This window comes from Myotis nattereri (genome assembly GCF_964212035.1).
Source record: "Myotis nattereri genome assembly, chromosome: X".
Lineage (NCBI taxonomy): Eukaryota > Metazoa > Chordata > Mammalia > Chiroptera > Vespertilionidae > Myotis > Myotis nattereri.
Genome location: NC_138078.1, coordinates 10,615,806 through 10,638,546, shown reverse-complemented (window position 1 = coordinate 10,638,546; position 22,741 = coordinate 10,615,806). Strand labels below are relative to the sequence as shown.

The 22,741-nt window shown below is 39.5% G+C and overlaps 1 protein-coding gene across 2 annotated transcripts in view; it reads right to left on the bottom strand.

Moving 5' to 3' along the window:
• The window catches only part of CDKL5 (cyclin dependent kinase like 5), a gene marked incomplete at its 3' end in the record, with an annotated part of 164,163 nt that overhangs the window by 35,104 nt on the left and 106,318 nt on the right, over positions 1–22,741 (bottom strand). For both annotated transcript variants that reach the window (XM_081081897.1, XM_081081896.1), the window contains exons 5-9: positions 15,497–15,633; positions 11,054–11,174; positions 7,431–7,490; positions 4,020–4,110; positions 2,291–2,480 (exon numbers count right to left, since the gene is read on the bottom strand). In XM_081081897.1, coding sequence (XP_080938023.1) covers positions 2,291–2,480; positions 4,020–4,110; positions 7,431–7,490; positions 11,054–11,174; positions 15,497–15,633 — 599 coding nt within the window. The remainder of the gene's footprint in view (positions 1–2,290; positions 2,481–4,019; positions 4,111–7,430; positions 7,491–11,053; positions 11,175–15,496; positions 15,634–22,741) is intronic.

Genomic DNA, 22,741 nt, shown 5'->3' with positions numbered 1-22,741 from the left:
CTTGACCGGAATCGAACCTGGGACCTTTCAGTCCGCAGGCCGACGCTCTATCCACTGAGCCAAACCGGTTTCAGCATTCTTCTTATTTTAGAAATAAGAAAGGTGATGACCAGAAAGTTCAATAATTTGTTTGAGGCAAGTCACATGATGAAAAGGAAGTAGAACTAATTTGACCCCAAGTCTACAGTCCAAACCCACACTCTTCCCAAACCTAGGTACTTCTCTTCAGAGAGGTATAAAGGTTTCTTTGGATGTTGTCAGAGCATTAATTATTAGCCCAGATACAGAGATACCTGTCTTACTGTGATAAAAGACTATACTGGTATTTTAGCGACTATTTTGCCCATGAGGTCTATCTTATGCTATCAGATACCACTTCCTTTTTTCCCCTCAGGGTTACATTTTCTAAAGGCAATGTGAAAAGACTGAAGTGAAGAGAGAAGGTTGGAGCAATCAGTTTGGGAGCAGCTGTCAATAGTTCAGGTAAAAGGTGAAAGAGCGAAAGCAGCATTAGAGATGGAGAGAAGTTGAACTTGAGCGCTGACAGCACAAATTGGTTCAAGCGCTCATTCAGATACTCAGAGTCCCACTAAATATGCTGGGCTCTGTGTTAGAGGTTGGAAACACAGTGACAAAACATGATTTCTGCCCTTGGTGAGTTTATATTCTAGTGGCTGAGAACTAGACAATTAATAATTAACAAGTAAACAAACACAAATAATTACACACCATGAGAAGTGTTATGATGGGATAAAGGGTGCTATGGAAGATAACAGAAAGGAGGTGGGGGCAGTATGTTGGGGAGGTCAGAGAGAAGGGGCATTCCTGGAGCTGAAACTTACCAAATGAGAAGGGGTCGCACAGGGGAAGTCCCTTTACTAGAAGGAGGTGCAAGACTCAAATCCAGGAGATTGGAAAAACCTTGGAATGTTTACGAAAGTCAAAGAAAAAGAAAGGCAAGTGTGGTGACAGTTTGGAGGGAAGGGAATAGAGACCAGTATGAGCTGAGGTCAGGAAGCTAGAAGGACCTGAATCAGGCAAGGTGTCGTAGGCTATGAGAAGGAGTGTGGATGTATTCTCAGCCAAACAGGAATTCATGAATTATGAATAACTCTATGTCTGAATAGATTTTCCTTTCTGCTAGACTGAGGGTGAGTCCTACCTATTGTCATAATGTTAGCATCTAGTATGACAAATGTTTAACAACTGTTGAACTCTGTGCATCCTAATTTATAGTCATAATTTGGCTAATTTTTGGCTTACTAAAACAAAAAAAATAAAAGGAGAAAAGCGAAACTTGTTGGAGGTAACAACGATTTGAAAGAGAGAAGAAAAAACAGGAAGGAGATGAGAAACTACACACTTCTGTTTACTCCTTTCTTTGGCATTCGGAGTGGGTGCTGTGTTGGACACTCATGTGTGAAGAGGGGTGCTCTTCAAAGTGAAATGAACTGAGGTCCAGAAACTCAAAGGAAGAAACAAAGTGCTTTGCAAATGTCAAGAAAACACGGTTTGAGAATTATGCATTTAAGAGAAAGAAAGAGATTGGTGATGAGATTGTTTTATAGTTCCCACAACGGCCACCACCAACTGGCATGCTGGCCCAAACAGGGTAGTTGACAACTAAAAAATGTAGCTTTGGGGGTAGATGAAAGAGAGAAGCAGCCTAGAACTGGCCACTTCCATAAGGTGCTTCTGCAGGCCGGTTGTCCCTCATTTAGGGAAAATTTATATTTTAAGACGCTTTTTAGTATATTTTCTGAAAAGTTTTATACAACATTAGCAAGTCTCAAAAAGGCTGCCCAAGACAATACACTAATTTGAAAAGAAGACAATGTTTCCCTGTCAACAGAAATAGCCACAAGAACAGCATCTTTAAATCTGAAGAATGTTAAGTATTCATAGTCTTCCTCAAATCACTACAAATATGTCTGTTCAAATAAGCAACAGCTATTTGTACACTTTTATATCTTTTGGGGATGCTTAATATTTTGGATAAACAAACATTCTGAGATAACCAAAGTTTAGAATATAATAATACCCAAACTAGAAAAGGCTTTAAAAAATTGGTACATACAAATTAGGAAAAACATAAGCAGCTCCCACTTTCAAATTCAGGCCACTTTTTAAAATTAACAAATACTATATAAGACTCAAATATAAAATATTATAGTGGGGTTTATAAACATTGCAATGAGAAAGAGAATAGCTAAGCATTCCATTTTGTAATGAACAATGATTTAAATATTGCTGTACTAGTTCCATTTTGAGTTTTCGCAAAGCCTCTTACCCGGAGCCCATGGAAACGAGGATTACTGTAGAAGAGCTTCATCTGCTCAGATGGAAGTGGTCCTAGCACCTTCTGAATGGTAAAGAGCTGGTCAATTTCACTTTCTCCGGGAAATAAAGGTTGTCCATCACTAAGCTCCCCAAGAATACAGCCCACTGACCACATATCTACGGATTTTCCATAGGGAGCTCTGAAAAGCAAAGGGAGAAATTATCCTGGCAATTGAAGAAATATATTTTAATAATTTCCAAATTATTTTGAACAGATTCATGATTTAAAACACATTTATGTATTTAAGGAATTAAAAAAGTGCCATGTGGATAAAAGGGAGGCTAAAAAAAGGGATATCCAAGTAAAAATTCAGAACACAAGTGAATAAATCTATGCTAAAAAAACCCATCAGTTTAATAACAATTTAGATAGCATACAGTAAGTTGAAATCTATTCACATCTGGGTGTATTTTGAACATGAATAGCTTAATAAACCTTAATAGAGTGCAAACGCCTGGTAACACCTCACTTGGGGAATGAAATGCTCCAAAAAATTTGTTCTAGGTCAGCAAATTTCAACCTTTTTCATCTCATGGCACACATAAACTAATTAATACAATTCTGCAGCACACGAAAATAGACTTTTTGCCAATCTGACAAAAATAGGTATCATTTTGATTTACAAAAAATAAAAATAAATAATTAGCTACTCATTTTGCTCTAAAGTGACTTTTTAAAAAACCAGGTACTTATATATAAGTATTTATGGTACCAAAGAGAAACCAGACACAACATTATTATATGATGTGACCAATGAGATGCAACTCTATTATATGACCTATATATTTATGGTTCAAGACTGGGCATTCACAGTAGATGGCTATTATGTTGGCTGTTGTCATTTTTTTCAATTTGACAATCTAAGGGAAAAGAGGTCAGTGCCTCTGATTAAATCAGGTATTACATGTTTTAAAAATTCTTGTGGCACACTGGTAAATCCAAATTACAATCCTTCTCAAAGAAAATGGACTACGCATCCCACTGAGTTCAAACAGAGGTACACAGAAGAAACAGACAAAAACAACCTCTGTGGACATCCACATTCTTAATGTGAAAGATTATTAACAAAGATGGCTGCAATAATTCCCCCCATTTCCATACATCTCTCACTTTGCAATGTGACCCTGCCACTTATCCCATCAAGAACTGTAGTTTATTCCTCCATCCCTTGAATCAGGACTTGGCCATGTAATGTGCTTTGGCCAATGAGGCAAAAGCCATGCAAACAGAAGCTTGAAAACAACTTCTGGTTTGGGACTTGCCCTAATGCTGCAGGGAGTTCTGTTATCACACACAGAAACTTGGACTAGCCTACTGGAGAATGAGTCCCCATGGGACAGAGATGGTCTGTCCCAGCTGTGGCCCCATAAACCAACCAGCCTCCAGATGACCTGTCACAGACTGACTGTAGTGACATTAGCAACTCCAGTTGAGACCAGCAGAAGAACCATCCAGCTGAACTCAAATTGCTGATTCCCCCAAATCACTGGCACTCAGAATCGTGAGCAAATAAAATGGTATTTTGTTTAATGCCATTAAGTTTTAGGGTGGTTTGTTACAGTGGAATAGGTAACTGGTATTTCATTAACTGATGTTATTTTCCATAGATGATCTCAGAGCTAATTATACAGGATCAGCAGATATGCAGATGTCATTCTATTTGGGGAAGATAACTCACCCAAGTAAGAGTTCTGGGGATCGATACCACCTGGTGGCCACATACTCTGTATAATTAGCGTTATTGCCTTCTGATAGATTCCGAGCAAAACCTGAAAGATAACAAAGCCCAAAGATGTAACTTTGAAAAAGAAATCATGTTGGCAAAATATTTCAGTGCTAGCAATATTTTAAAGGAACATGAAAAGAACATAATGACTGGTATTGATGGGCTGTTTATTAATAGTGTTCTTGTTATTTTAAAAGTTTAATCCACTGTTCATATGTCAATTGAAAGCATGTATTCACTAAAAAACAAAAAAAGGTCTCCCTCTCTGTCTAAGGAATCCATGTTTTCAAAATCATCACATGCTTTAATATGCATTCAAAGCATAGTTTTTAAGTATAAACTTTTATTCTTTAAATATATTTTTAATTGATTTCAGAGAGGAAGGGAAAGGGAGAGAGAGATAGAAACATCAATGATGAGAGAGAATCATTGATCAGCTGCCGCCTGCATGCCCCCCACTGGAGATCGAGCCCGCAACCCGGACATGTGCCTTTGACTGGAACCAAACTCGGGATCCTTCAGTACGCAGGCCGATGCTCTATCCACTGAGCCAAACCAGCTAGGGTCAGAGCATATTTTTTTTTTATTTTTAGACATATTCTTCTTTTTTAAAAATAAATTTTATTGATTTTTTACAGAGAGGAAGGGAGAGAGATAGAGAGTTAGAAACATCGATGAGAGAGAGACATCGATCAGCTGCCTCCTGCACACTTCCTACTGGGGATGTACCTGCAACCCAGGTACATGCCCTTGACCGGAATCGAACCCGGGACCCCTCAGTCCTCAGGCCGACGCTCTATCCACTGAGCCAAACCGGTTATAGCAGAGAGTATATTTTTTAAATAGTTCTCCCAATAAATACAAACCTTAAGAACAAAATGAAGCCCACAAAAGCCAGAAGTCAAAGCTAAACTAGCGTATCACAGCAGTCATTATATGCTGCAATGTGGGCCATTCATGGTATTTGTATACCTACTGTTGCTGATCAGCTCCAACCATTATAGAAGCAAGTAACAGCTGGCAATGACAGAAACAAAGGAGGCCAAAATTATTTTTATCTCCTAATGTGACTAAGAAGCACATTAGAGGTATCTTAATTACCTTATAGACTCTATTACTATTTTCCCCCAAAGCCATTTCAAGAGGTTTTAGGGTCACAAAATAAACCAGCAGGTAAGTTAATTACCCATCTAACTCACCAAAAGTAATATGGATTTCTTGTAAATAGCTATAGAAAACCAGAACATTAAAATTGGGGGTAAAAATTAAGGTGTATATTACTTTTGAAAAGTGGAAAATAGTATTTCTTAAAATGGAACAGTAAAAAATAAAAACTACAGAAGAAAACAAAACCTTAACTTCAGTTAATTAATACTTCTTTGTAAGACATATTTTGAAGGAATATTCGTATTTGTACATGGGGTTCTTCCAGCTAAACAAAGGAGCTACATGCTCTGGGAGGGAAAGCAATTAGGAAGTCCTCATAAGGGATGCCTAGGGCACAGTAGTGTCGTCATGCTGAACTTCTGGACCATTTAAAATGGTCTTTTCTTTAAATGATGCTAGACTAGGGATACTCTTTTCCTATTACTAACCATTCTACAGGCACCTTTTATAACTTACTTAACAAATTTCAGTAACTGTGGAGTTTAAGCAGATCACCAACCCCATAGTTCATGGATACACAGTAAGGGGCCTATGAGCTGCACAAAGTCTCAGTATTTGGTGGTTATCACAATTTGGGTAGGAAGTAAAAAAGAGATATTATTCCTGAATATCATAATGCTAAGGAAATGCCAAAAATGCCATGATCAAAATATTTTAACTATAGTAGTCATTATTTTCTTTTTATTCTCCTAAGCACATCTTAAGATGTTTAGGATACATCAGGACTTCTCTGCAATATTCCTTGTCATATAGTATGAAGAAAATTAAGTTCTATATAAAATGTTTTTCTCAAGGAAGCAGGTTCAAAATCTTTGAAAACATTGGCTAAAAACAGTTACACATGCTTCAAATTGCTACACTGCACAAAACTGGTCATTCTAAAGTGATTTCTTGGAATGTTTCCATGTCTCACTTGTGTGCTCCATCTCCTAAGTACTAATCTAACTTTTGTTTACAAAAAGAAGTGACTTCTCATTTATATGTGGAGGTTTATATTGTATGTGATTATATTTGAATATCTGAAAAATTATATTTTAAAAAAGTCAAGTTATTGTTCAATATATGGATTAGACAAACTACAATTCACAAAAGTGATTCATGCCTTAAACACCCCATATTTTTAATACAGAATTTTATACACAGGAAACAATATATAATTTCCTAGTAGAAGAAAATACAACTTGAAAACTTCATTATACACTCAACCAGAAGCTGGAGTATTACACATTAATTACTAATCTCATTCACTGAACATTTAAAGAGAATAGAACTGTCCTAAAAATGTCTTTTGATCTTACAGATATATAACATTTGCATTCACACCATACACACGTATGTATTTACATAAGCATATTTTCAGTGTTCATGATTATGACTAAAACAATTTCTATCAACATTTAAAATATTTTTAAAAAATTTTATTCTACTCAAACCAGAGGTTATTTCCTAGAAAACTCTCTTTCAGGGGTCATTAACTGCCAGACTTATGAATATATGCACATGCATGCATTTGAACACTCATGAAATAACTACTGCATGATGAATTTTTTAAATAGTAGACAATACTATGTAGAGCAGAGAGTAGTACTCTTCCTGCTATCAATTTTTCAGTATATGACCAAATAAAATGTTTCTCTGCTACTTAAATTAAAACATAAAAAATACTTTTAATATGCTTGTGAAAACTACCTATGGGTTATATTAACTCAATTTTGTATAGTAGTCCTCCCTTATCACAGGGGCTACATTCTAAGACACACATACCCCCCCCCCCCTGCCGTGGATGCCTAAAACCAGAGATAACACTGAACCCTGTATCTGCTGTTTTTTTCCTACACATACATGCTTTTTCACTTAAAAGAAGCATTTCACAGCTTATCTTGCACTTTGGAGCCATAAATAGTAAAATAAGGGTTACCTGAACACAAGCACTGGTGTACTGAGATAGTCTATCTGATAACTGAGACAGATACTGTGATTCAATCCCAGGCGAAACAGCAGAAAACGTGAGATTTCATTACACTACTTAGACTTGAGTGACACACAATTTAAAACTTACAAATTCATTATTTCTATAATTTTCCATTTAATATTTTCTGGTCTCAGCTGACCGTGAGTAAATGAAACCACATAAAGTGAAACTGCAGATAAGGGAGGACTACTGTACTTAAAGGGCTCAATTTCTTTTCAACTTACCAAAGTCACACAGCTTCAAAACATCATTGTGGCTGATTAAGAGATTTTCTGGCTTTATATCTGGAGCATCAAGATTAAAAAACAATGATTAAAACATGTCCCATGTACTGCTGATTGACGCCATAGAACACTATAATAGCACCTAACTAGAAATATTCAGTGATTTGAATAGAAACCTGTGGCAGTGAAAAGCAGAGCAACACATTTTATGCTGGTACATAAAAGTTCCATTAATTTCTTTTTGAAGAACATGAAGACCGCAATTTCAAAAATATTTTCCCCTTAAATCTTAAAGGCATTAATTGCATTTTTGAACGGAATTTAAGGATGAGTGAATCTAGGCCACCACATTTTAAGGAACTATTTTTACTTTTTGAGAGCAAATACCTAGCATTGTATTTACCAGAGGAAAAAATACATATAAGATACATTTTCTGTTATGATTTTCTGTGTAATTTCTATATTTATATATCTCTTTAGCTTTTCTATGTGGCTCACAATTATAAATCTCTAATGTTGAACGAAGCTATATTCAATGTGTCAAAGTAAGATTGCTCATTTTTTCCATGGATCTTTTGAAGCTGTGGTGGGTGTTGAGGAGTAGAAATACACAGAAAATGCAAATTAATATCCCCCTTGGAAGGCATCTCACAACTGCATTTTTATTTTTTTAAAATATATTTTATTGATTTTTTACGGAGAGGAAGGGAGAGGGATAGAGAGTTAGAAACATCGATGAGCGAGAAACATCAATCAGCTGCCTCCTGCACACCCCCTACTGGGGATGTGCCCGCAGCCAAGGTACATGCCCTTGACCAGAATCGAACCTGGGACCCTTGAGTCCGCAGGCCGATGCTCTATCGAACCCATCATCTACCATATGGTAGAGGTGAAAATGGAGGAAAGGAAGGGGTAGAAATAAAATCTGTAGATTTCAGAATCATGGTTTCTATTGCTAATTCCCAAACATTGATTCATTATACACTTAACCAAATCATTGAAACACTATGAAAATGCAGCTAAATCAGTTCCTTATTAATAGCCTCAAACTGAAAGTACAGACTGTTATTTTACCCTAGACACTAGCTTTCCAGCTGTTGGAGGTCTATCCATGCCATCCTTGATAAAAATAACTACTATGAAAGTCAAATGCAAGAGAAATATCAACTGTCTGTTTCTAGAAATAATAGGACTCGACATTCTTCACAAGGTATTCTTAAAGTAAGACTATCTTTAAAGTGATATTCTTGTGTCTCTATATAGGTAAATTAAAATGTAGTATCACTTATTTGACAAAAGACAAGAAGTATATATAACATTTTCTGACAAACATCTTTTAGCTTCATCCTTGTATCAGTTTATGCCCCATGACTGTAAAACTCTGGAATGCAAGAGAGATTATCAGAAGACTAGAGGCCTGGTGCACAAAAATTTGTGCACTGGGGGGGGGTGTCCCTCAGCCCGGCCTGTGCCCTCTCGCAGTCTGGGACCCCTCAGGGGATGACCACCTGTTGGCTTAGGCCCACTCCCCGGGGGATTGGGCTTAAGTTGGCAATCAGACATCCCTCTGGCAGCCCGGGGGCCCTCGGGGGATGTCCACTTGCCAGTGGGGAGCAGGCCTAAGCTGCAGTCTGACATCCTTAGTGCTGCTGAGGAGGCGGGAGAGGCTCCCACCACCACCGCTATACTGGCAGCCATCAGCTTGCCTTGTAGCTGAGCAGAGCTCCCCCTGTGGGAGCGCACTGACCACCAAGGGGCAGCTCCTGCATTGAGTGTCTGCCTCCTGGTGGTCAGTGTGTGTCATAGTGACCAGTCATTCCCAGTCTTTCTGCTGTTAGGGTCAGTTTGCATATTACCCTTTTATTATATAGGATAGGATAGAGGGCTGGTGCATGGGTGGGGACCGGCTGGTTTGCCCTGAAGGGTGTCCCAGATCAGGGTGGGGGTCCTGCTGGGGTGCCTGGCCAGCCTGGGTGAGGTGCTGATGGGTGTTTGCAGGCTGGTAACACCCCCTTCAGGGTGGGGGTCCTGCTGGGGTGCGTGGCCAGCCTGGGTGAGGGGCTGATGACTGTTTGTAGCTGGTCACACCCCCTTCAGGGTGGGGGTCCCCACTGGGGTGCTTGGCAAGCCTGGGTGAGGGGCTGATGGCTGTCTGCAGGCTGGTCAAGCCCCCCCTAGTGGGGACCCTTACCCCATGGAGGTTTGGCCAGCCTGGGTGAGGGGCTAAGGGCCGTTTTCAGGCTGGCCAAGCCCCCCGGCGACGGAAGCTCCCAGCCTCTCCATTTTTTTCTTTTTATTCTGGGATTTATTTACCTTCTATAATTGAAACTTTGTTGCCTTCAGTGGAGCTCAGAGCCAGCCAGGGCAGGCGAGAAGCTTGGCTTCCTCCATCACTGGAGCAACCAAGCCTCATGCTCACTCCAGCTCCGTGGCCACGGCCGGCTGAAAGCAGGTATCTGGGGTTTATTTAGCTTCTATAATTGAAACTTTGTTGCCTTCAGTGGAGCTCAGAGCCGGCCAGGGCGGGCGAGAAGCTTGGCTTCCTCCATCACTGCAGCAACCAAGCCTCCTGCTCACTACAGCTCCGTGGCTGCCGGCCGCCATCTTGGTTGGGTTAATTTGCATATAGTCGCTCTGATTGGCTGGTGGGCATGGCTTAAGGTGTAGTGAAGGTATGGTCAATTTGCATGTTTGTCTTTTATTAGATTAGATAAATGGTATAGAGTTAAAGACAGTGCAATTCATGGTCATAAAGCATAAAACAAAACAGTTTATGAAAGTATAATCATGGCCTTTATGTCAAGTTGGTCATGCATGTGACCTGCAACAATGGGCAGTTTTTAGTAACAGGTAAGGAAACTTAGGAGATAAAGGTACAGACTGGAGATCTTGGTCTCTAAGGGAATAAGCAATGACTGTTAATGCGATTGGGAGGGTGGGGGGTGTCAGTGACTTAGTGACTATCTCTAAAGTCTGATTTGGGGTTTGTTTCACATTACCTGATCTAACTGAAGAACCAAAGGCAATGGAGAGGATCCCCCTGCCCCCCACCCAGTAAGCGCTAAAGTTTGAACCTGTTGAGTTTTTTGTTTTTAATCCTTACCCGAGGACATTATTCCATTGATTTTTAGAGAGAGTGGAAGAGAGAGGGAAAGACAGAGAGAAATACAGATGTGAGAGAAACACATCGATTGGTTGCCTCCTGCACATGCCCTTACCAGGGCCTTGGCTAGGGAGGAGCTTGCAACCGAGGTATGTGCCCTGGAACGGAATCAAACCCAGGACCCTTTGGTCCACAGGCCAATGCTCTATGCACTGAGCGAAACCGGCTAGGGCCTGTTGAGTTTTTTATAACACTAGGTGATTCTAGAGTTAAGAGTGAATATGGTTATACAAACACAGAGATCTCACCATAATAGCCAAGTAAATTTGCTGTCCATTCTTTTTTGTGATACAAAACGAGACTTGGAAGGCAAACAAGGTCTCATATCCTGTACTTACGAAATGTATTTAATTTCAATGGAATTTCAGTGTCTATGGAAATATTATGATAGTAATATATGAAGTATTTTACTGTTAACTTTGATGTTTGAACATTTGTATTTCAAAAATTCCATACTTACCCCTATGAACAATATCATTCTTATGGCACCAGTGAATAGCTTTGATTAGCTGATAGATATAACTTTTTACTTTTTCAGGTGGAACTCCATTTGGCATTTCTTCCAGCAACTCGAGCATATTCTAAAAATTAAATAGGGAGCCATTAATCTCCAAAATTAGGTAGGCCCATAAATTATATGTTAATAATTTAAAAAAACATCTTGGATGATAACTCATCCAATACACAGCCTGCATTTTTTTTAAATTGTTTTGCTTTTCATCTATAACCTTTTTCATGTTGAAGTAGGATATTGTATTAAATAAAGGTTCTTTTTAAAGAGAATTTCCTACTCCCCAGTACTGTCCCAAATAATAATCCTGCGCGCTTTTCATTCTCCCTAAAAACTTTCAGGTATAATTTTAGCAGTTTTCAATGGAAAAACAACAATACAAAGTAGAGATAAGACGTGAAGGGAATCATTTTAACAGTGCATTGTGCATCTTTAATATAATTTTGCAATAAAATCAAGCCTTGAAAATATTCCTGGGAGACCTGGAAAATATTCTTAAAAGAAATAATCCCTAAGGTTAGTAGCGTTCAATAAAATCAGTGTAAAAACTAAAACAGGCTAGAAAATACTGCTGAAATAAAAATTCAGACTCCAAACAAATCAATATTGAAAATTTCAGTTTGGAATGACCATTCTAAAATTCATGGAAGTTTTTCATGAAGTACAAACTCTAGTTAACCAGTCTCACTGAATTTCCAGATTAACCAAACATTCTCCATTCCCTCTGAAAAGTACAAGACTAAGGCCCATAGCACCACTAATATTTACTGTTTGTAGATGACCATCTAAGACCGTGGTCGGCAAACTGTGGCTCGCGAGCCACATGCGGCTCTTTGGCCCCTTGAGTGTGGCTCTTCCTAAGCCTTAGGAGTACCCTAATTAAGTTAATAACAATGTATCTACCTATATAGTTTAAGTTTAAAAAATTTGGCTCTCAAAAGTAATTTCAATCGTTGTATTGTTGATATTTGGCTCTGTTGACTAATGAGTTTGTGGACCACTGATCTAGGACAACAGTTCTCAAAGTGTGATCTGTGGCTCTCTGGAGGCGGTTCTCAGACCATGAGGAGGGCTGATGAAGTTAAAACTATAGTCATAATAACACTCAACCTTTTTCACTGTGCTGGCATTTACACTTATGGCACAAAACAATGATGGATAAATTGGTAGCACTTAACATGAATCAAGGCTTTTGATCCTTCAATGCCACACCCTTGCAGTTAAAAAACAAACCAGTTTTAGTTAAGGATGTATTTGATGAAGCAGTACATGTCTTATTAAATTTCAATTCTCAAGTACATGTCTTTTTAGGAACCTACACAATAAAATGAGGAATACACACAAAACACTTCTTGCTGCTGCACATCACAGCAGATGGTCATTTTAAGGAAAAGACTTGGGCAATTGAGTTGCAAACTGAACAAGCCACTTTTCTTGTTGAACACCATTTTGCACTTGAAAGAATGACGGACACACAAACGTATTTACGTTAACATGCATAATGGGTTTATTATTGTTATTTAAATATATTAATATTGTTATATTGTTCTGTTTTGACTTCTAAAAAAAATAGTAACAGATAAAACGCACATAAATAAAAAGCTCTTAGGGTTCCCAATAATGTTTAGAAGTGTAAAGGAGTCCTGAGACCAAAAAGTTAGAAAAGTGCTGCTCTCATACAACATGACAACTTCGTTCTCACCTATGTTAGTACCTAAAGAAGATTAAGACTGGAGAAGTTTATGTTTGCTTTAGGTCAGTTCCCAGGTGCTTTCTATGGCACAAATGACCAGTGAAGTTGTATACATATAAACAGTTTTGATTTACAATACAGCCATACCTATTTCTAACAGATGCACTTGTTATTTTAATATAACTAAATATCATATAAACCAATGAAATAATGTTTTTTTTAAAAGGGAGTTGCTGTTTGTAAGAAAATTAAATTTCACACTTCGGAAAGACTTAATAAAGGAAAACCATTAAACATATTGCCCTCTAATCAAATGTCAGTACAACAACCATAAAACATTGGAAGGACAGGGATGGTGGCGGTGATCAGAATTCTGCACTGAGGTTGCTTTGCAATGTTTTTAAGCTCTTGCCTCACTTTAAAGAAGCTGGCACAGAATAATATCATAGTTGATGCATTACAGGTATGATGTATGCAAGAAAGACCCATCAGAACACCAATCAGAAGATCAGTACTCAAAAGGCCTTGACCCTACCTCTGAAGGACGGTAAATCTGTATTTATTTGTTTTAAGTTAAAAGAAAATGTTTCAAGTAGGTATACACCATTTTTAAAATGCTTCTCCACTTGAATTGCCCTTTTCAATTAACAAATGCACAGGTCCCAAATGCACAGGAGGAATAAGAGGGCTTTGTAATAGAGCAAATAAATTGTCTCATTTCATATTCAACTCTAAATCCCTCAGTGGCAGAGAAGAATTCATTCTTCTCTCATTCCACAGTAATACAATTTGTAAGTGGATGCATAGGTGGCCAGAATGAAGGGTATATTTCTCCGCTGCCTTACAGCTAGTGGGGCCATGCAACTAAATCCTGGCCAATGGGATGTGATAGATGGAGCTCTGTCTTGACTGTGAGGACAAGGGTCACATCTCAGGGGTGGTGAGCAGAAAGGCAGAAGCAGCCTGGAATTCCTATGGCTGTGGAGTTACCATACCAGCCCTATACTGCCCACCTTTGCATCTGTGCATGAGAAACTTCTATTTTGTTTTAGCTCCTGTGGTCCTGCATCTATTACAATCCCCTGCCCCTAAAGCATCCTTCTCCTTGCCCTCTTGAGATTTGTCAATTGTTAGGCACTGCCACTGACGGAATGGTGTGATGGTCACCTTCCACTGAAAAAATACAGGATCAGAGCAAGAATCCCAGACCCAGGGTCAGGAAACTAGAGTTCTGGTAGAGTTCTGCGTCTTACTAACAGACAGATCTCAGATATGACAGGTTATCTGAAACAAAGAGGTGATTTCTGCATTTATTCCTACTAAACGGTTATTAATTGTGAACAATCACCATGAGTAGAACAGAAATAAAAAGGATAAACTGAAACAGATGTCAGAATTTTATCATTTGGCAGTGAAAACTACAAATGGCATGATTATTTTTGACAACTGTAAAATAATTTAAACAACATCTACTTTTACAGCAATCCTTTTTGTATGACTTTAAAAAATATATCAAATTTCAGTTTTATTTTGGTGGGGAAGGTCTAGGAAAATACCTAAATTGACACCGAAAAAGAAAACCTAAAACAAATTTTGGAAATAAACCATAAAGCAGTGTTTAAAACAACAAAAAGCCCTGTAACTTTTCAACTTCTGCTTGTAATGAAGTGACTATGTATATTTTTTAATTAGAAAAATAGTTTGTAAAACCTGAATTAATTCAAAAGCCACATCACTGGTTAGCTGTCTCAGCAACACTGCTTTCCATTTCCTAATGATGGTGGTGGTGGTGATACTCGGTCATTTGTGCCAAAGAAAGTACCTGGGAACTGACCTAAAGCAAACATAAACCTCTCCAGTCCTAATCTTCAGATAATAACATAGGAAGTCAGCAGAGCCACCTATTTAATGATCAAGGAAATCTTTAAAGGTCCATCTGGCTCCTGTTTATTTTCCTCTTGTTAAAGCACTGATTTAAGTTCTTGACAATAACCAACTGCTGTAGGTCAACTGCTGTCCAAGAAAATCATAGGCACATAAAATGGATTACTATAGCATGCATTTGCCCTTAGGTCCCATTATTAAAACTGTCACTAATAGTTAACATTTTTTAAATGTATACTAAAACAAACACTCAGACAACTTGAACAATGTGTGATTTCCCCCCCGCCCCCCCGCCAACCATTTCCAATTCCTTTATCTGTGGTCTCACCTTATGCCTCCTGGCACATCTTTTTCCCTCAAATATAGGCAAAGCACTGGCAATTCACAAGAGGCTGCTTCATGAGCCCACCCATTCACCAACCTTAGGTCTGATTCAGACACCCATCCTATGCTTGTGAGGTATCTTACACGTACTCTCCCATCCTGTACTGTTGCCGCCCATTTATTTGTCTCCCTCAACAGTCTCGCTTAGGTTTAATTAAAATAAACCAAGTCTAAAAATTACTTGTTGAACACGGATTCTCAGACTTTAGAAGCCAAGCCAATACACTGTTTAAACTTAAGGTTATATCTATACAGTGAAATTGTATAAAATCCGTCAATATATTTCAGGACTTCTCTAATGATTCTGGGTAATACTTTCCTTGGATTAGGAGAACATTGACAAATCATAATGGCACTTTCTTGAATGGTGTCAGAAACAGCCCTAAGTAAAAGAATCAGGCAAATATCCATAGCATCGATTAGTGACTTACTTTTTCCACATACTCAAACACCAAATATAATTTCCCCCTCCGACGAAAGGCTTCTTTCAGCTCCACAATGTTTTCCTGTTTGAGAGTACGAAGCATTTTAAGCTCTCGTAAGGTCGTTTCCTTGACCTCTTCATTTTCTAGAATGTAAACATGGTGAATAGAGTAAATTAAAGCTTTCAAACTACTCTTCAAAAAATTCTAAGAACACTGAAAACATACTAATTTCACTTTCCACTTTGAGTATTTCTGCATACGAAGTCTAAGGATGACACATTAAATAGAACCCTTTCTTGTTCAAAGGATCAAGAGTAAGAAACTTTAAGAAAAGGCTTACTTAACCAGCACAAACCCAATTTTCTGCTTGAATGTTCTTAACCTTCTTATTGTAAAGTGTATGTGTAAAACACAGAGTTCCACATATGAATCCATTGTCAGTTTAACACTACATTCCAAAGAAGGAGTTTAATATGGTAAAAAGAAATAAACTGTATCATTGTGCAGAAGACCCTCTATGAAGCATCTGTATCGGTTGATGCTTTTAAGTTTGGCCTGAAGCTTTGGCTTTAAAGAGCATTTTACTCTTCAGGCTACATGTGAGTCACCTCAGTGAGCAGAGGCCAAGTGCCAGGCATCCACAATGCAGCGCACAGTCAAGTTGCAGGGAATTCTAAATGTGCTTGATCTTCTCTCGGAACAGCAGCTGCTATAGGTTCCTACTGTCTTCCTGTGACATGTCCATCTGTCCATCCCAGATGGCGTAGCTGTACTGGGGTGGAGAACTTATGCTGAACCAACATCCCCTTCCATATCATCAACGTCAACTCATGATATCCCCCACGGACATGGAGGAAGGACAGAAGTCACATTAACCTGAATGGATTCATGAACAGGGGGAGCGGGGAAGGTAATGTTTCATTTTACATGAGTTTTTATGATTTAGCAGGGAAATTCTAACCACTATGTTTATGTATGTATACACAAAGATACAGGTTCATAATTCCTTATCTGCAATTCCAAGAATCCAAAAACCAGTCTAAAAACTGAACAATTTCTAAGTTTATGGAAAATCTCTTTAAAGGCAAAACCTGAACTGACACAAGACCACTTATAGTCTTTGTGTATGCATCCCACTTACTATGAATATTCTTATGTCGTGCTTTAGAAATAGTACCTGATTACAGGGTACGAAAGTAGCATGCCATATTTTCATTCTAAAATCCAAACCTTATAAATTCTGAAACACATCTGTCCCCCACGGTTTTGGGTAAGGGTCAGAATCCTAGCTTGAGAGTCTAAGTTGTGTGATCCTTCGGTTTAGGCATGGCTGGGGGCGGAGTGAGGGAGAAAATGGCATTTGGAGATAGGAGTGAGAAAGATTAAGGTACCATCTAGGAAGAAATACTTCCTAAGCAAGGTACACAGGAGGAAAAGCCTGAAGGGGCCGGGGGTGGGGTTGGGGGGGGGGCGGGGAATTGTAAATGCAGTGCCAGGAGTACTTCTCAGATTATTTTCTTTTTTTAAAAAAATAATAATAATTCTTTATTGTTGAAAGTATAACACATGTCCCCCTTTTTTCCCCTCATTGACCCCCTCCGGCCCACCTTTCTCCCTCAGATTATTTTCTATCCCAACTCCCTGTCAAATTGAGTGTAAAGAAAGGAGAACTGTTTACACAAATGAAAAGATTTTCCCTACTTCAGCAATAACATTGTTGGAGAAGGCTGGAACTCAAGTTAGGAAAGGGCAGAGAGAGACACTGCTTATCAGAAGGAAGGCAAGGACTAGCAGCAGTTAAGGCCAACAGTGGCTTAGGCAGTGAAGCAACCCAGCCCCACATCAGGGGTACTCAACAGGGCCCACATTAGTGGAAAAGAGCATGACACAGTAGGGCCACCTGGCGAGTAGGGAGGAAACATGTGTGATGTGATGGGGCAGGGGAGAGCTTCCCAAAGTGGCTTAGAGGATAGGGGCAGGGGCTTGTTGAATCAAGATCAGTTGCTTCTTACTAAGACCTGTGTGTCTTAGAGATAGGTGAATTTTAGTTTGATTGCCCCAACCTTGAGAGTAACTCAGATGGGATAGCAGAGAAGAAGGTTAAGCCCTCTTCATAAGACTAAAGGATGTTATTCTTCCCTAGGCTTTAGCAGTTCTGGCAGTCACAAAACACCCTTCGCTGGCTCAGCTCCAACTAGAACAGCTGGACCTCTGTGTCTGTCCCCCCAGCCCCTGCCCCTATCCTCTAAGCCACTTTGGGAAGCTCTCCCCTGCCCCATCACATCACACATGTTTCCTCCCTACTCGCCAGGTGGCCCTACTGTGTCATGCTCTTTTCCACTAATGTGGGCCCTGTTGAGTACCCCTGATGTGGGGCTGGGTTGCTTCACTGCCTAAGCCACTGTTGGCCTTAACTGCTGCTAGTCCTTGCCTTCCTTCTGATAGGCAGTGTCTCTCTCTGCCCTTTCCTAACTTGAGTTCCAGCCTTCTCCAACAATGTTATTGCTGAAGTAGGGAAAATCTTTTCATTTGTGTAAACAGTTCTCCTTTCTTTACACTCAATTTGACAGGGAGTTGGGATAGAAAATAATCTGAGGGAGAAAGGTGGGCCGGAGGGGGTCAATGAGGGGAAAAAAGGGGGACATATGTTATACTTTCAACAATAAAGAATTATTATTTTTTTTAAAAAAGAAAATAATCTGAGAAGTACTCCTGGCACTGCATTTACAATTCCCCGCCCCCCCCACCCCACCCCCGGCCCCTTCAGGCTTTTCCTCCTGTGTACCTTGCTTAGGAAGTATTTCTTCCTAGATGGCACCTTAATCTTTCTCACTCCTATCTCCAAATGCCATTTTCTCCCTCACTCCGCCCCCAGCCATGCCTAAACCGAAGGATCACACAACTTAGACTCTCAAGCTAGGATTCTGACCCTTACCCAAAACCGTGGGGGACAGATGTGTTTCAGAATTTATAAGGTTTGGATTTTAGAATGAAAATATGGCATGCTACTTTCGTACCCTGTAATCAGGTACTATTTCTAAAGCACGACATAAGAATATTCATAGTAAGTGGGATGCATACACAAAGACTATAAGTGGTCTTGTGTCAGTTCAGGTTTTGCCTTTAAAGAGATTTTCCATAAACTTAGAAATTGTTCAGTTTTTAGACTGGTTTTTGGATTCTTGGAATTGCAGATAAGGAATTATGAACCTGTATCTTTGTGTATACATACATAAACATGCCCTCCTTCCCCACCCCTCTCCCATTAGTCTTTCAGTTCTTAAAACAACCTCAAACTTTACTTTTCAATGTTAGGGCCTTTGAACTTGTTCCCTCTACTCTCATTCTACTCCAGGGCTAGTTCCTTCAGGTTTTAGTTTAGATGTCACTCCTCAGGAGCCTTGCCCAGAGCACTAAAGCAAAGCAGGCCTCCATCCCCATTATTCCTTATCACATACTCGGAACATTTCTTTCAGACCTTCACTCCATCATTATTTATGTGTTTGTTTGCTTACTGGTTTACCATCTGTGTGGACACCCCTGCAAACCGAGAGCTCTAGGAGGACAAGCCTTAGTTCTTCTGTTTAACCATATATACCCAACAATCTAGGACTGTGCCTGTCACAAACAGGGGATCAATGAATACTTCTTACAGGAATGCTTCCACTGGTACCATGAGGAAATCTTTGTTCATATATAGCTTGCTCCTATTCCCTTAAGACATAGGAAGCTGAAATTCAAGACCTAGATTTTGTATGTTTTAACCAACTAACACTGTGAGATGTGACTTCAGGCAAGCCACAATTTCTCATTCATAAAATAAATAAATGGGTCCCCTGACACACACATCCTAAAAAACCCCATGGGCTTTTCTAAATCTAAAAATCTATTATTTCTTTTCATTAAAATCTCATTGATTATGAGCCCAAACATTATTGAATTTTGGTTCTTTGTTATATATACATCATTGAAATCTATACTAACTCTACTTAAGAATGGTTATAGAGAGGGGAGAAAGGAATCTTCAAAAAGCAGCTCACAAAATCACTTAGTATATAGTGCCCAAACCACGTCATCTGAGCAGCCTATCTTTTTCAGGAAATGAAGGCTTCTCTAATTTACGCCAGTTAGAAGTATTAAAAGTTGAGGTAAGCATTTTGGCACTGAGATTGTAATAAATGGAACGGGCAGGAAGTGGAATTATTAATTTCCTAAGTGCAAGCAAAATACACACTCTTCATTACCAGGTATAACCTATCGTTTTTGTTTCTCTGAGTACTTTAAAGATTCCTGACCTCCCCTGGACTTCAGATGAAAATTGGGGCACCAAACAATCAGATGATGGAAAAAAAGAAAGCAAATTCTGCTTATGTATGCTTCTCTCCCCAGAGGTTCAGGAAGGAGCCACGTTCTTCAGGGAGGCCGTTTTTTAAAGGTGGTAGCAGAGCCCACTGAAGTGAGCACAAAAATGCCTTCTACTTGACAGAACCCCATGGATTCTTTATTTAGGCCAGGTTCCTCCAGTTTGCAAGTGAAAAAGCCAAGTTGAGAAAGAACTTTCTCAGGGTGAGTGAAGAGATGTCACACTGAGTAGAACACAGGCAACATGGTGGAAGGCAGTGAGTGAGCTTTGGAGGATGAGTTGGAACAGCCAGGTTCGGGTCTAGGTCTGCTACTGCTCAGCTGAGTGGCAAAGCAGCATGCTATGGGTGGAAGAAAACATTCAACAAAGACCCTGGGGTCTGCATCTTAGTCTCAGCTAACCACATACTAGCTATGCAGCTTTGGGCCTTCAGTTCCTGAGCTGTAAATCGGGGTTGGGGTTCTACTAAATGATTCAGAAGGTCCTTCCAGCTCTAGGAGCTCGTACTTCCAAGCAATTTCTGCTGCTGTACATGCTGATGGACTTCGATATGAGTTACCACTGAAGGTGTTGAGCTTAGTACAGACAGCAACTCTGACAAAGTTATATAAATTCTCAGTAGTGACTAAATGGCAGGGTAGAAAAATGACATTAATTAAAAAAAAAAAAAAGCAACCCAGGCACTGCCCTGACTGGGAATCAAACTGTCACCTCCTAGTTCACGGGTGGGCAAACTTTTTGACTCGAGGGCCACAATGGGGTTCTTAAACTGGACCAGAGGGCCGGAACAAAAGCATGGATGGAGTTTTTGTGTGAACTAATATAAATTCAAAGTAAACATCATTACATAAAAGGGTATGGTCTTTTTTTTCAATAGTTTTATTCATTTCAAACGGGCCGGATCCGGCCCGCGGGCCATAGTTTGCCCACGGCTGTCCTAGTTCATGGGTTGACACTCAACCACTGAACCACACCAGCCAGGCAGTAAAAGAACATTTTTAACAAAAAAGATCACCCCTAACCAGTTTGTCTCAGAGATAGAGCATCATCCCACAGACTAAAGGGTCCCAGGTTCAATTCCAGTCAAGGACACATACCTCAGTTATAGGCTCAATCCCTGGTCCTGGTTGGGGAGCATGTGGGAGGCAACCAATCAATGTGTCTCTTTCACATCAATATTTCTCTCTCTGTCTCTCCCCCTCCCTTCCACTCTCTCTAAAAGTCAATGGAAATATATCCTTGGGTGAGGTTTAACAAAAAGAAGAAGGAGAAAGATCACAGGAGCAAAAGAAATGCAAAGGTAAGTGATGAAAAGAGAAAAATCTAAAGATGAGCTGAATCTCTATTGTAATTCTATTTTTAAAGAACTGTGGGCTTGGAAAAGAAATCCAGAAATAGCTGTAACCTACTTTTTGAAATCATAACCCTGACATTCTTGTATAACCAAAGAGCCCCCTCCCCCCAATGGAACTTTAAACAGGTATGCTGGGGTGGGGGAAGTCAACCCATCTTTGTATAAAACTAAAAGGATACCATGTTTGAGTCTGGTTGCCCTGACTAAAGAAGCAACATCAATAGGAGGACAATTAACATGGCCCAGAGGGCTTGAATAGTGGTGCTGTCATATATACCACAAAAGATGAGAACCCTTAAATCTTCTGAGATGAAGGCCAGGTAAAGCACAATGAAACTTTATTAAAACATGAAAGGTACAAAATGTTCACAAATCCTAGAAGAATCCCTGAAGTTTGAAAGAGATCTATTTTGGACAGTAAAAGCAAGTGTGGTGAAATCATGACTAGCAGAATTCTCACTCTTAGTTAACTGAATTCTCTGTTTAACCAGAAATTGGAACATTAGCTTCAAGGCCTCTCTTATCCAGAAATCAAGTTCTTGCCCAGCCAGCTGGCTCAGTGGTTAAGCATTGGCCTATGAACCAGGAGGTCATGGTTTTATTCCTGGTCAGGGCACGTACCAGGATTGTGGGCTTGATCCCCAGTGTGGGGCGTGCAGGAGGCAGCTGATCAATTATTCTCTCTCATCATTGATGTTTCTATCTCTCTCTTCCTCTCTGAAATCAATAAAAATATATTTAAAACAAAAAGAAATCAAGTTCTTGAATTTAAGGAGCAGAGATGATGAATTCTTGTTTTGTAACATTATATAAAACTAGAGGCCTGATGCACAAAATTCGTGCAAGGGGCTCAGCCCTTGCAACCCTGGATGCCTCAGCCCTTGCAGCCTTGGCCGGCCTTGGCACCCTCGGCTGGCCCTCACAGCCCTTTGCAGCCCCGGCTTCATCTGGAAGGTCCTCCAGAAGGACGTCTGGAAGGTTGTTTGGCTGTTGTTAGCATATTAGCTTTTTATTATATAGGATGAGTCCAGAGTTCCTTGACCCAGAGATCAGGACAGAGCTTTCTACTGTTGGGGTAAAAATAAGAATGAAATAAATTGGAAGAAAAAATGGATGATCAATTAAGCATTTTCTCATGATTAAGAAGAATAAATATGTCCATTCCAAGAGAAAAATACTTATCTACAGAAAACAAAAGCAGCAGCAGGATATGAATGTGAGCAATTTTATTTGGCATAAGAGCAGAGACACAACCTAAATTCCATCTGAATTGAAGATTGTAACACAGCTCCCTGAGAGTCAGTCCCCTTGCTAACTAAATAATCTCTAGTATCTTTTTGGTCTGTGGTCATTTTTTCTCTTTTCAGAAAATCCAAATACTGAGCAGAACTAAATTCTATAGAGAATTCTGGTTGGTTAAGTGTTTATAACTTAATGTTTCTCTGTGGAAACGTACATTAACAGACAAATTTCTAATACTATCATTCAGGATATTATTAAGAATTCATTATCTGAGACTCCACATTTATGATGA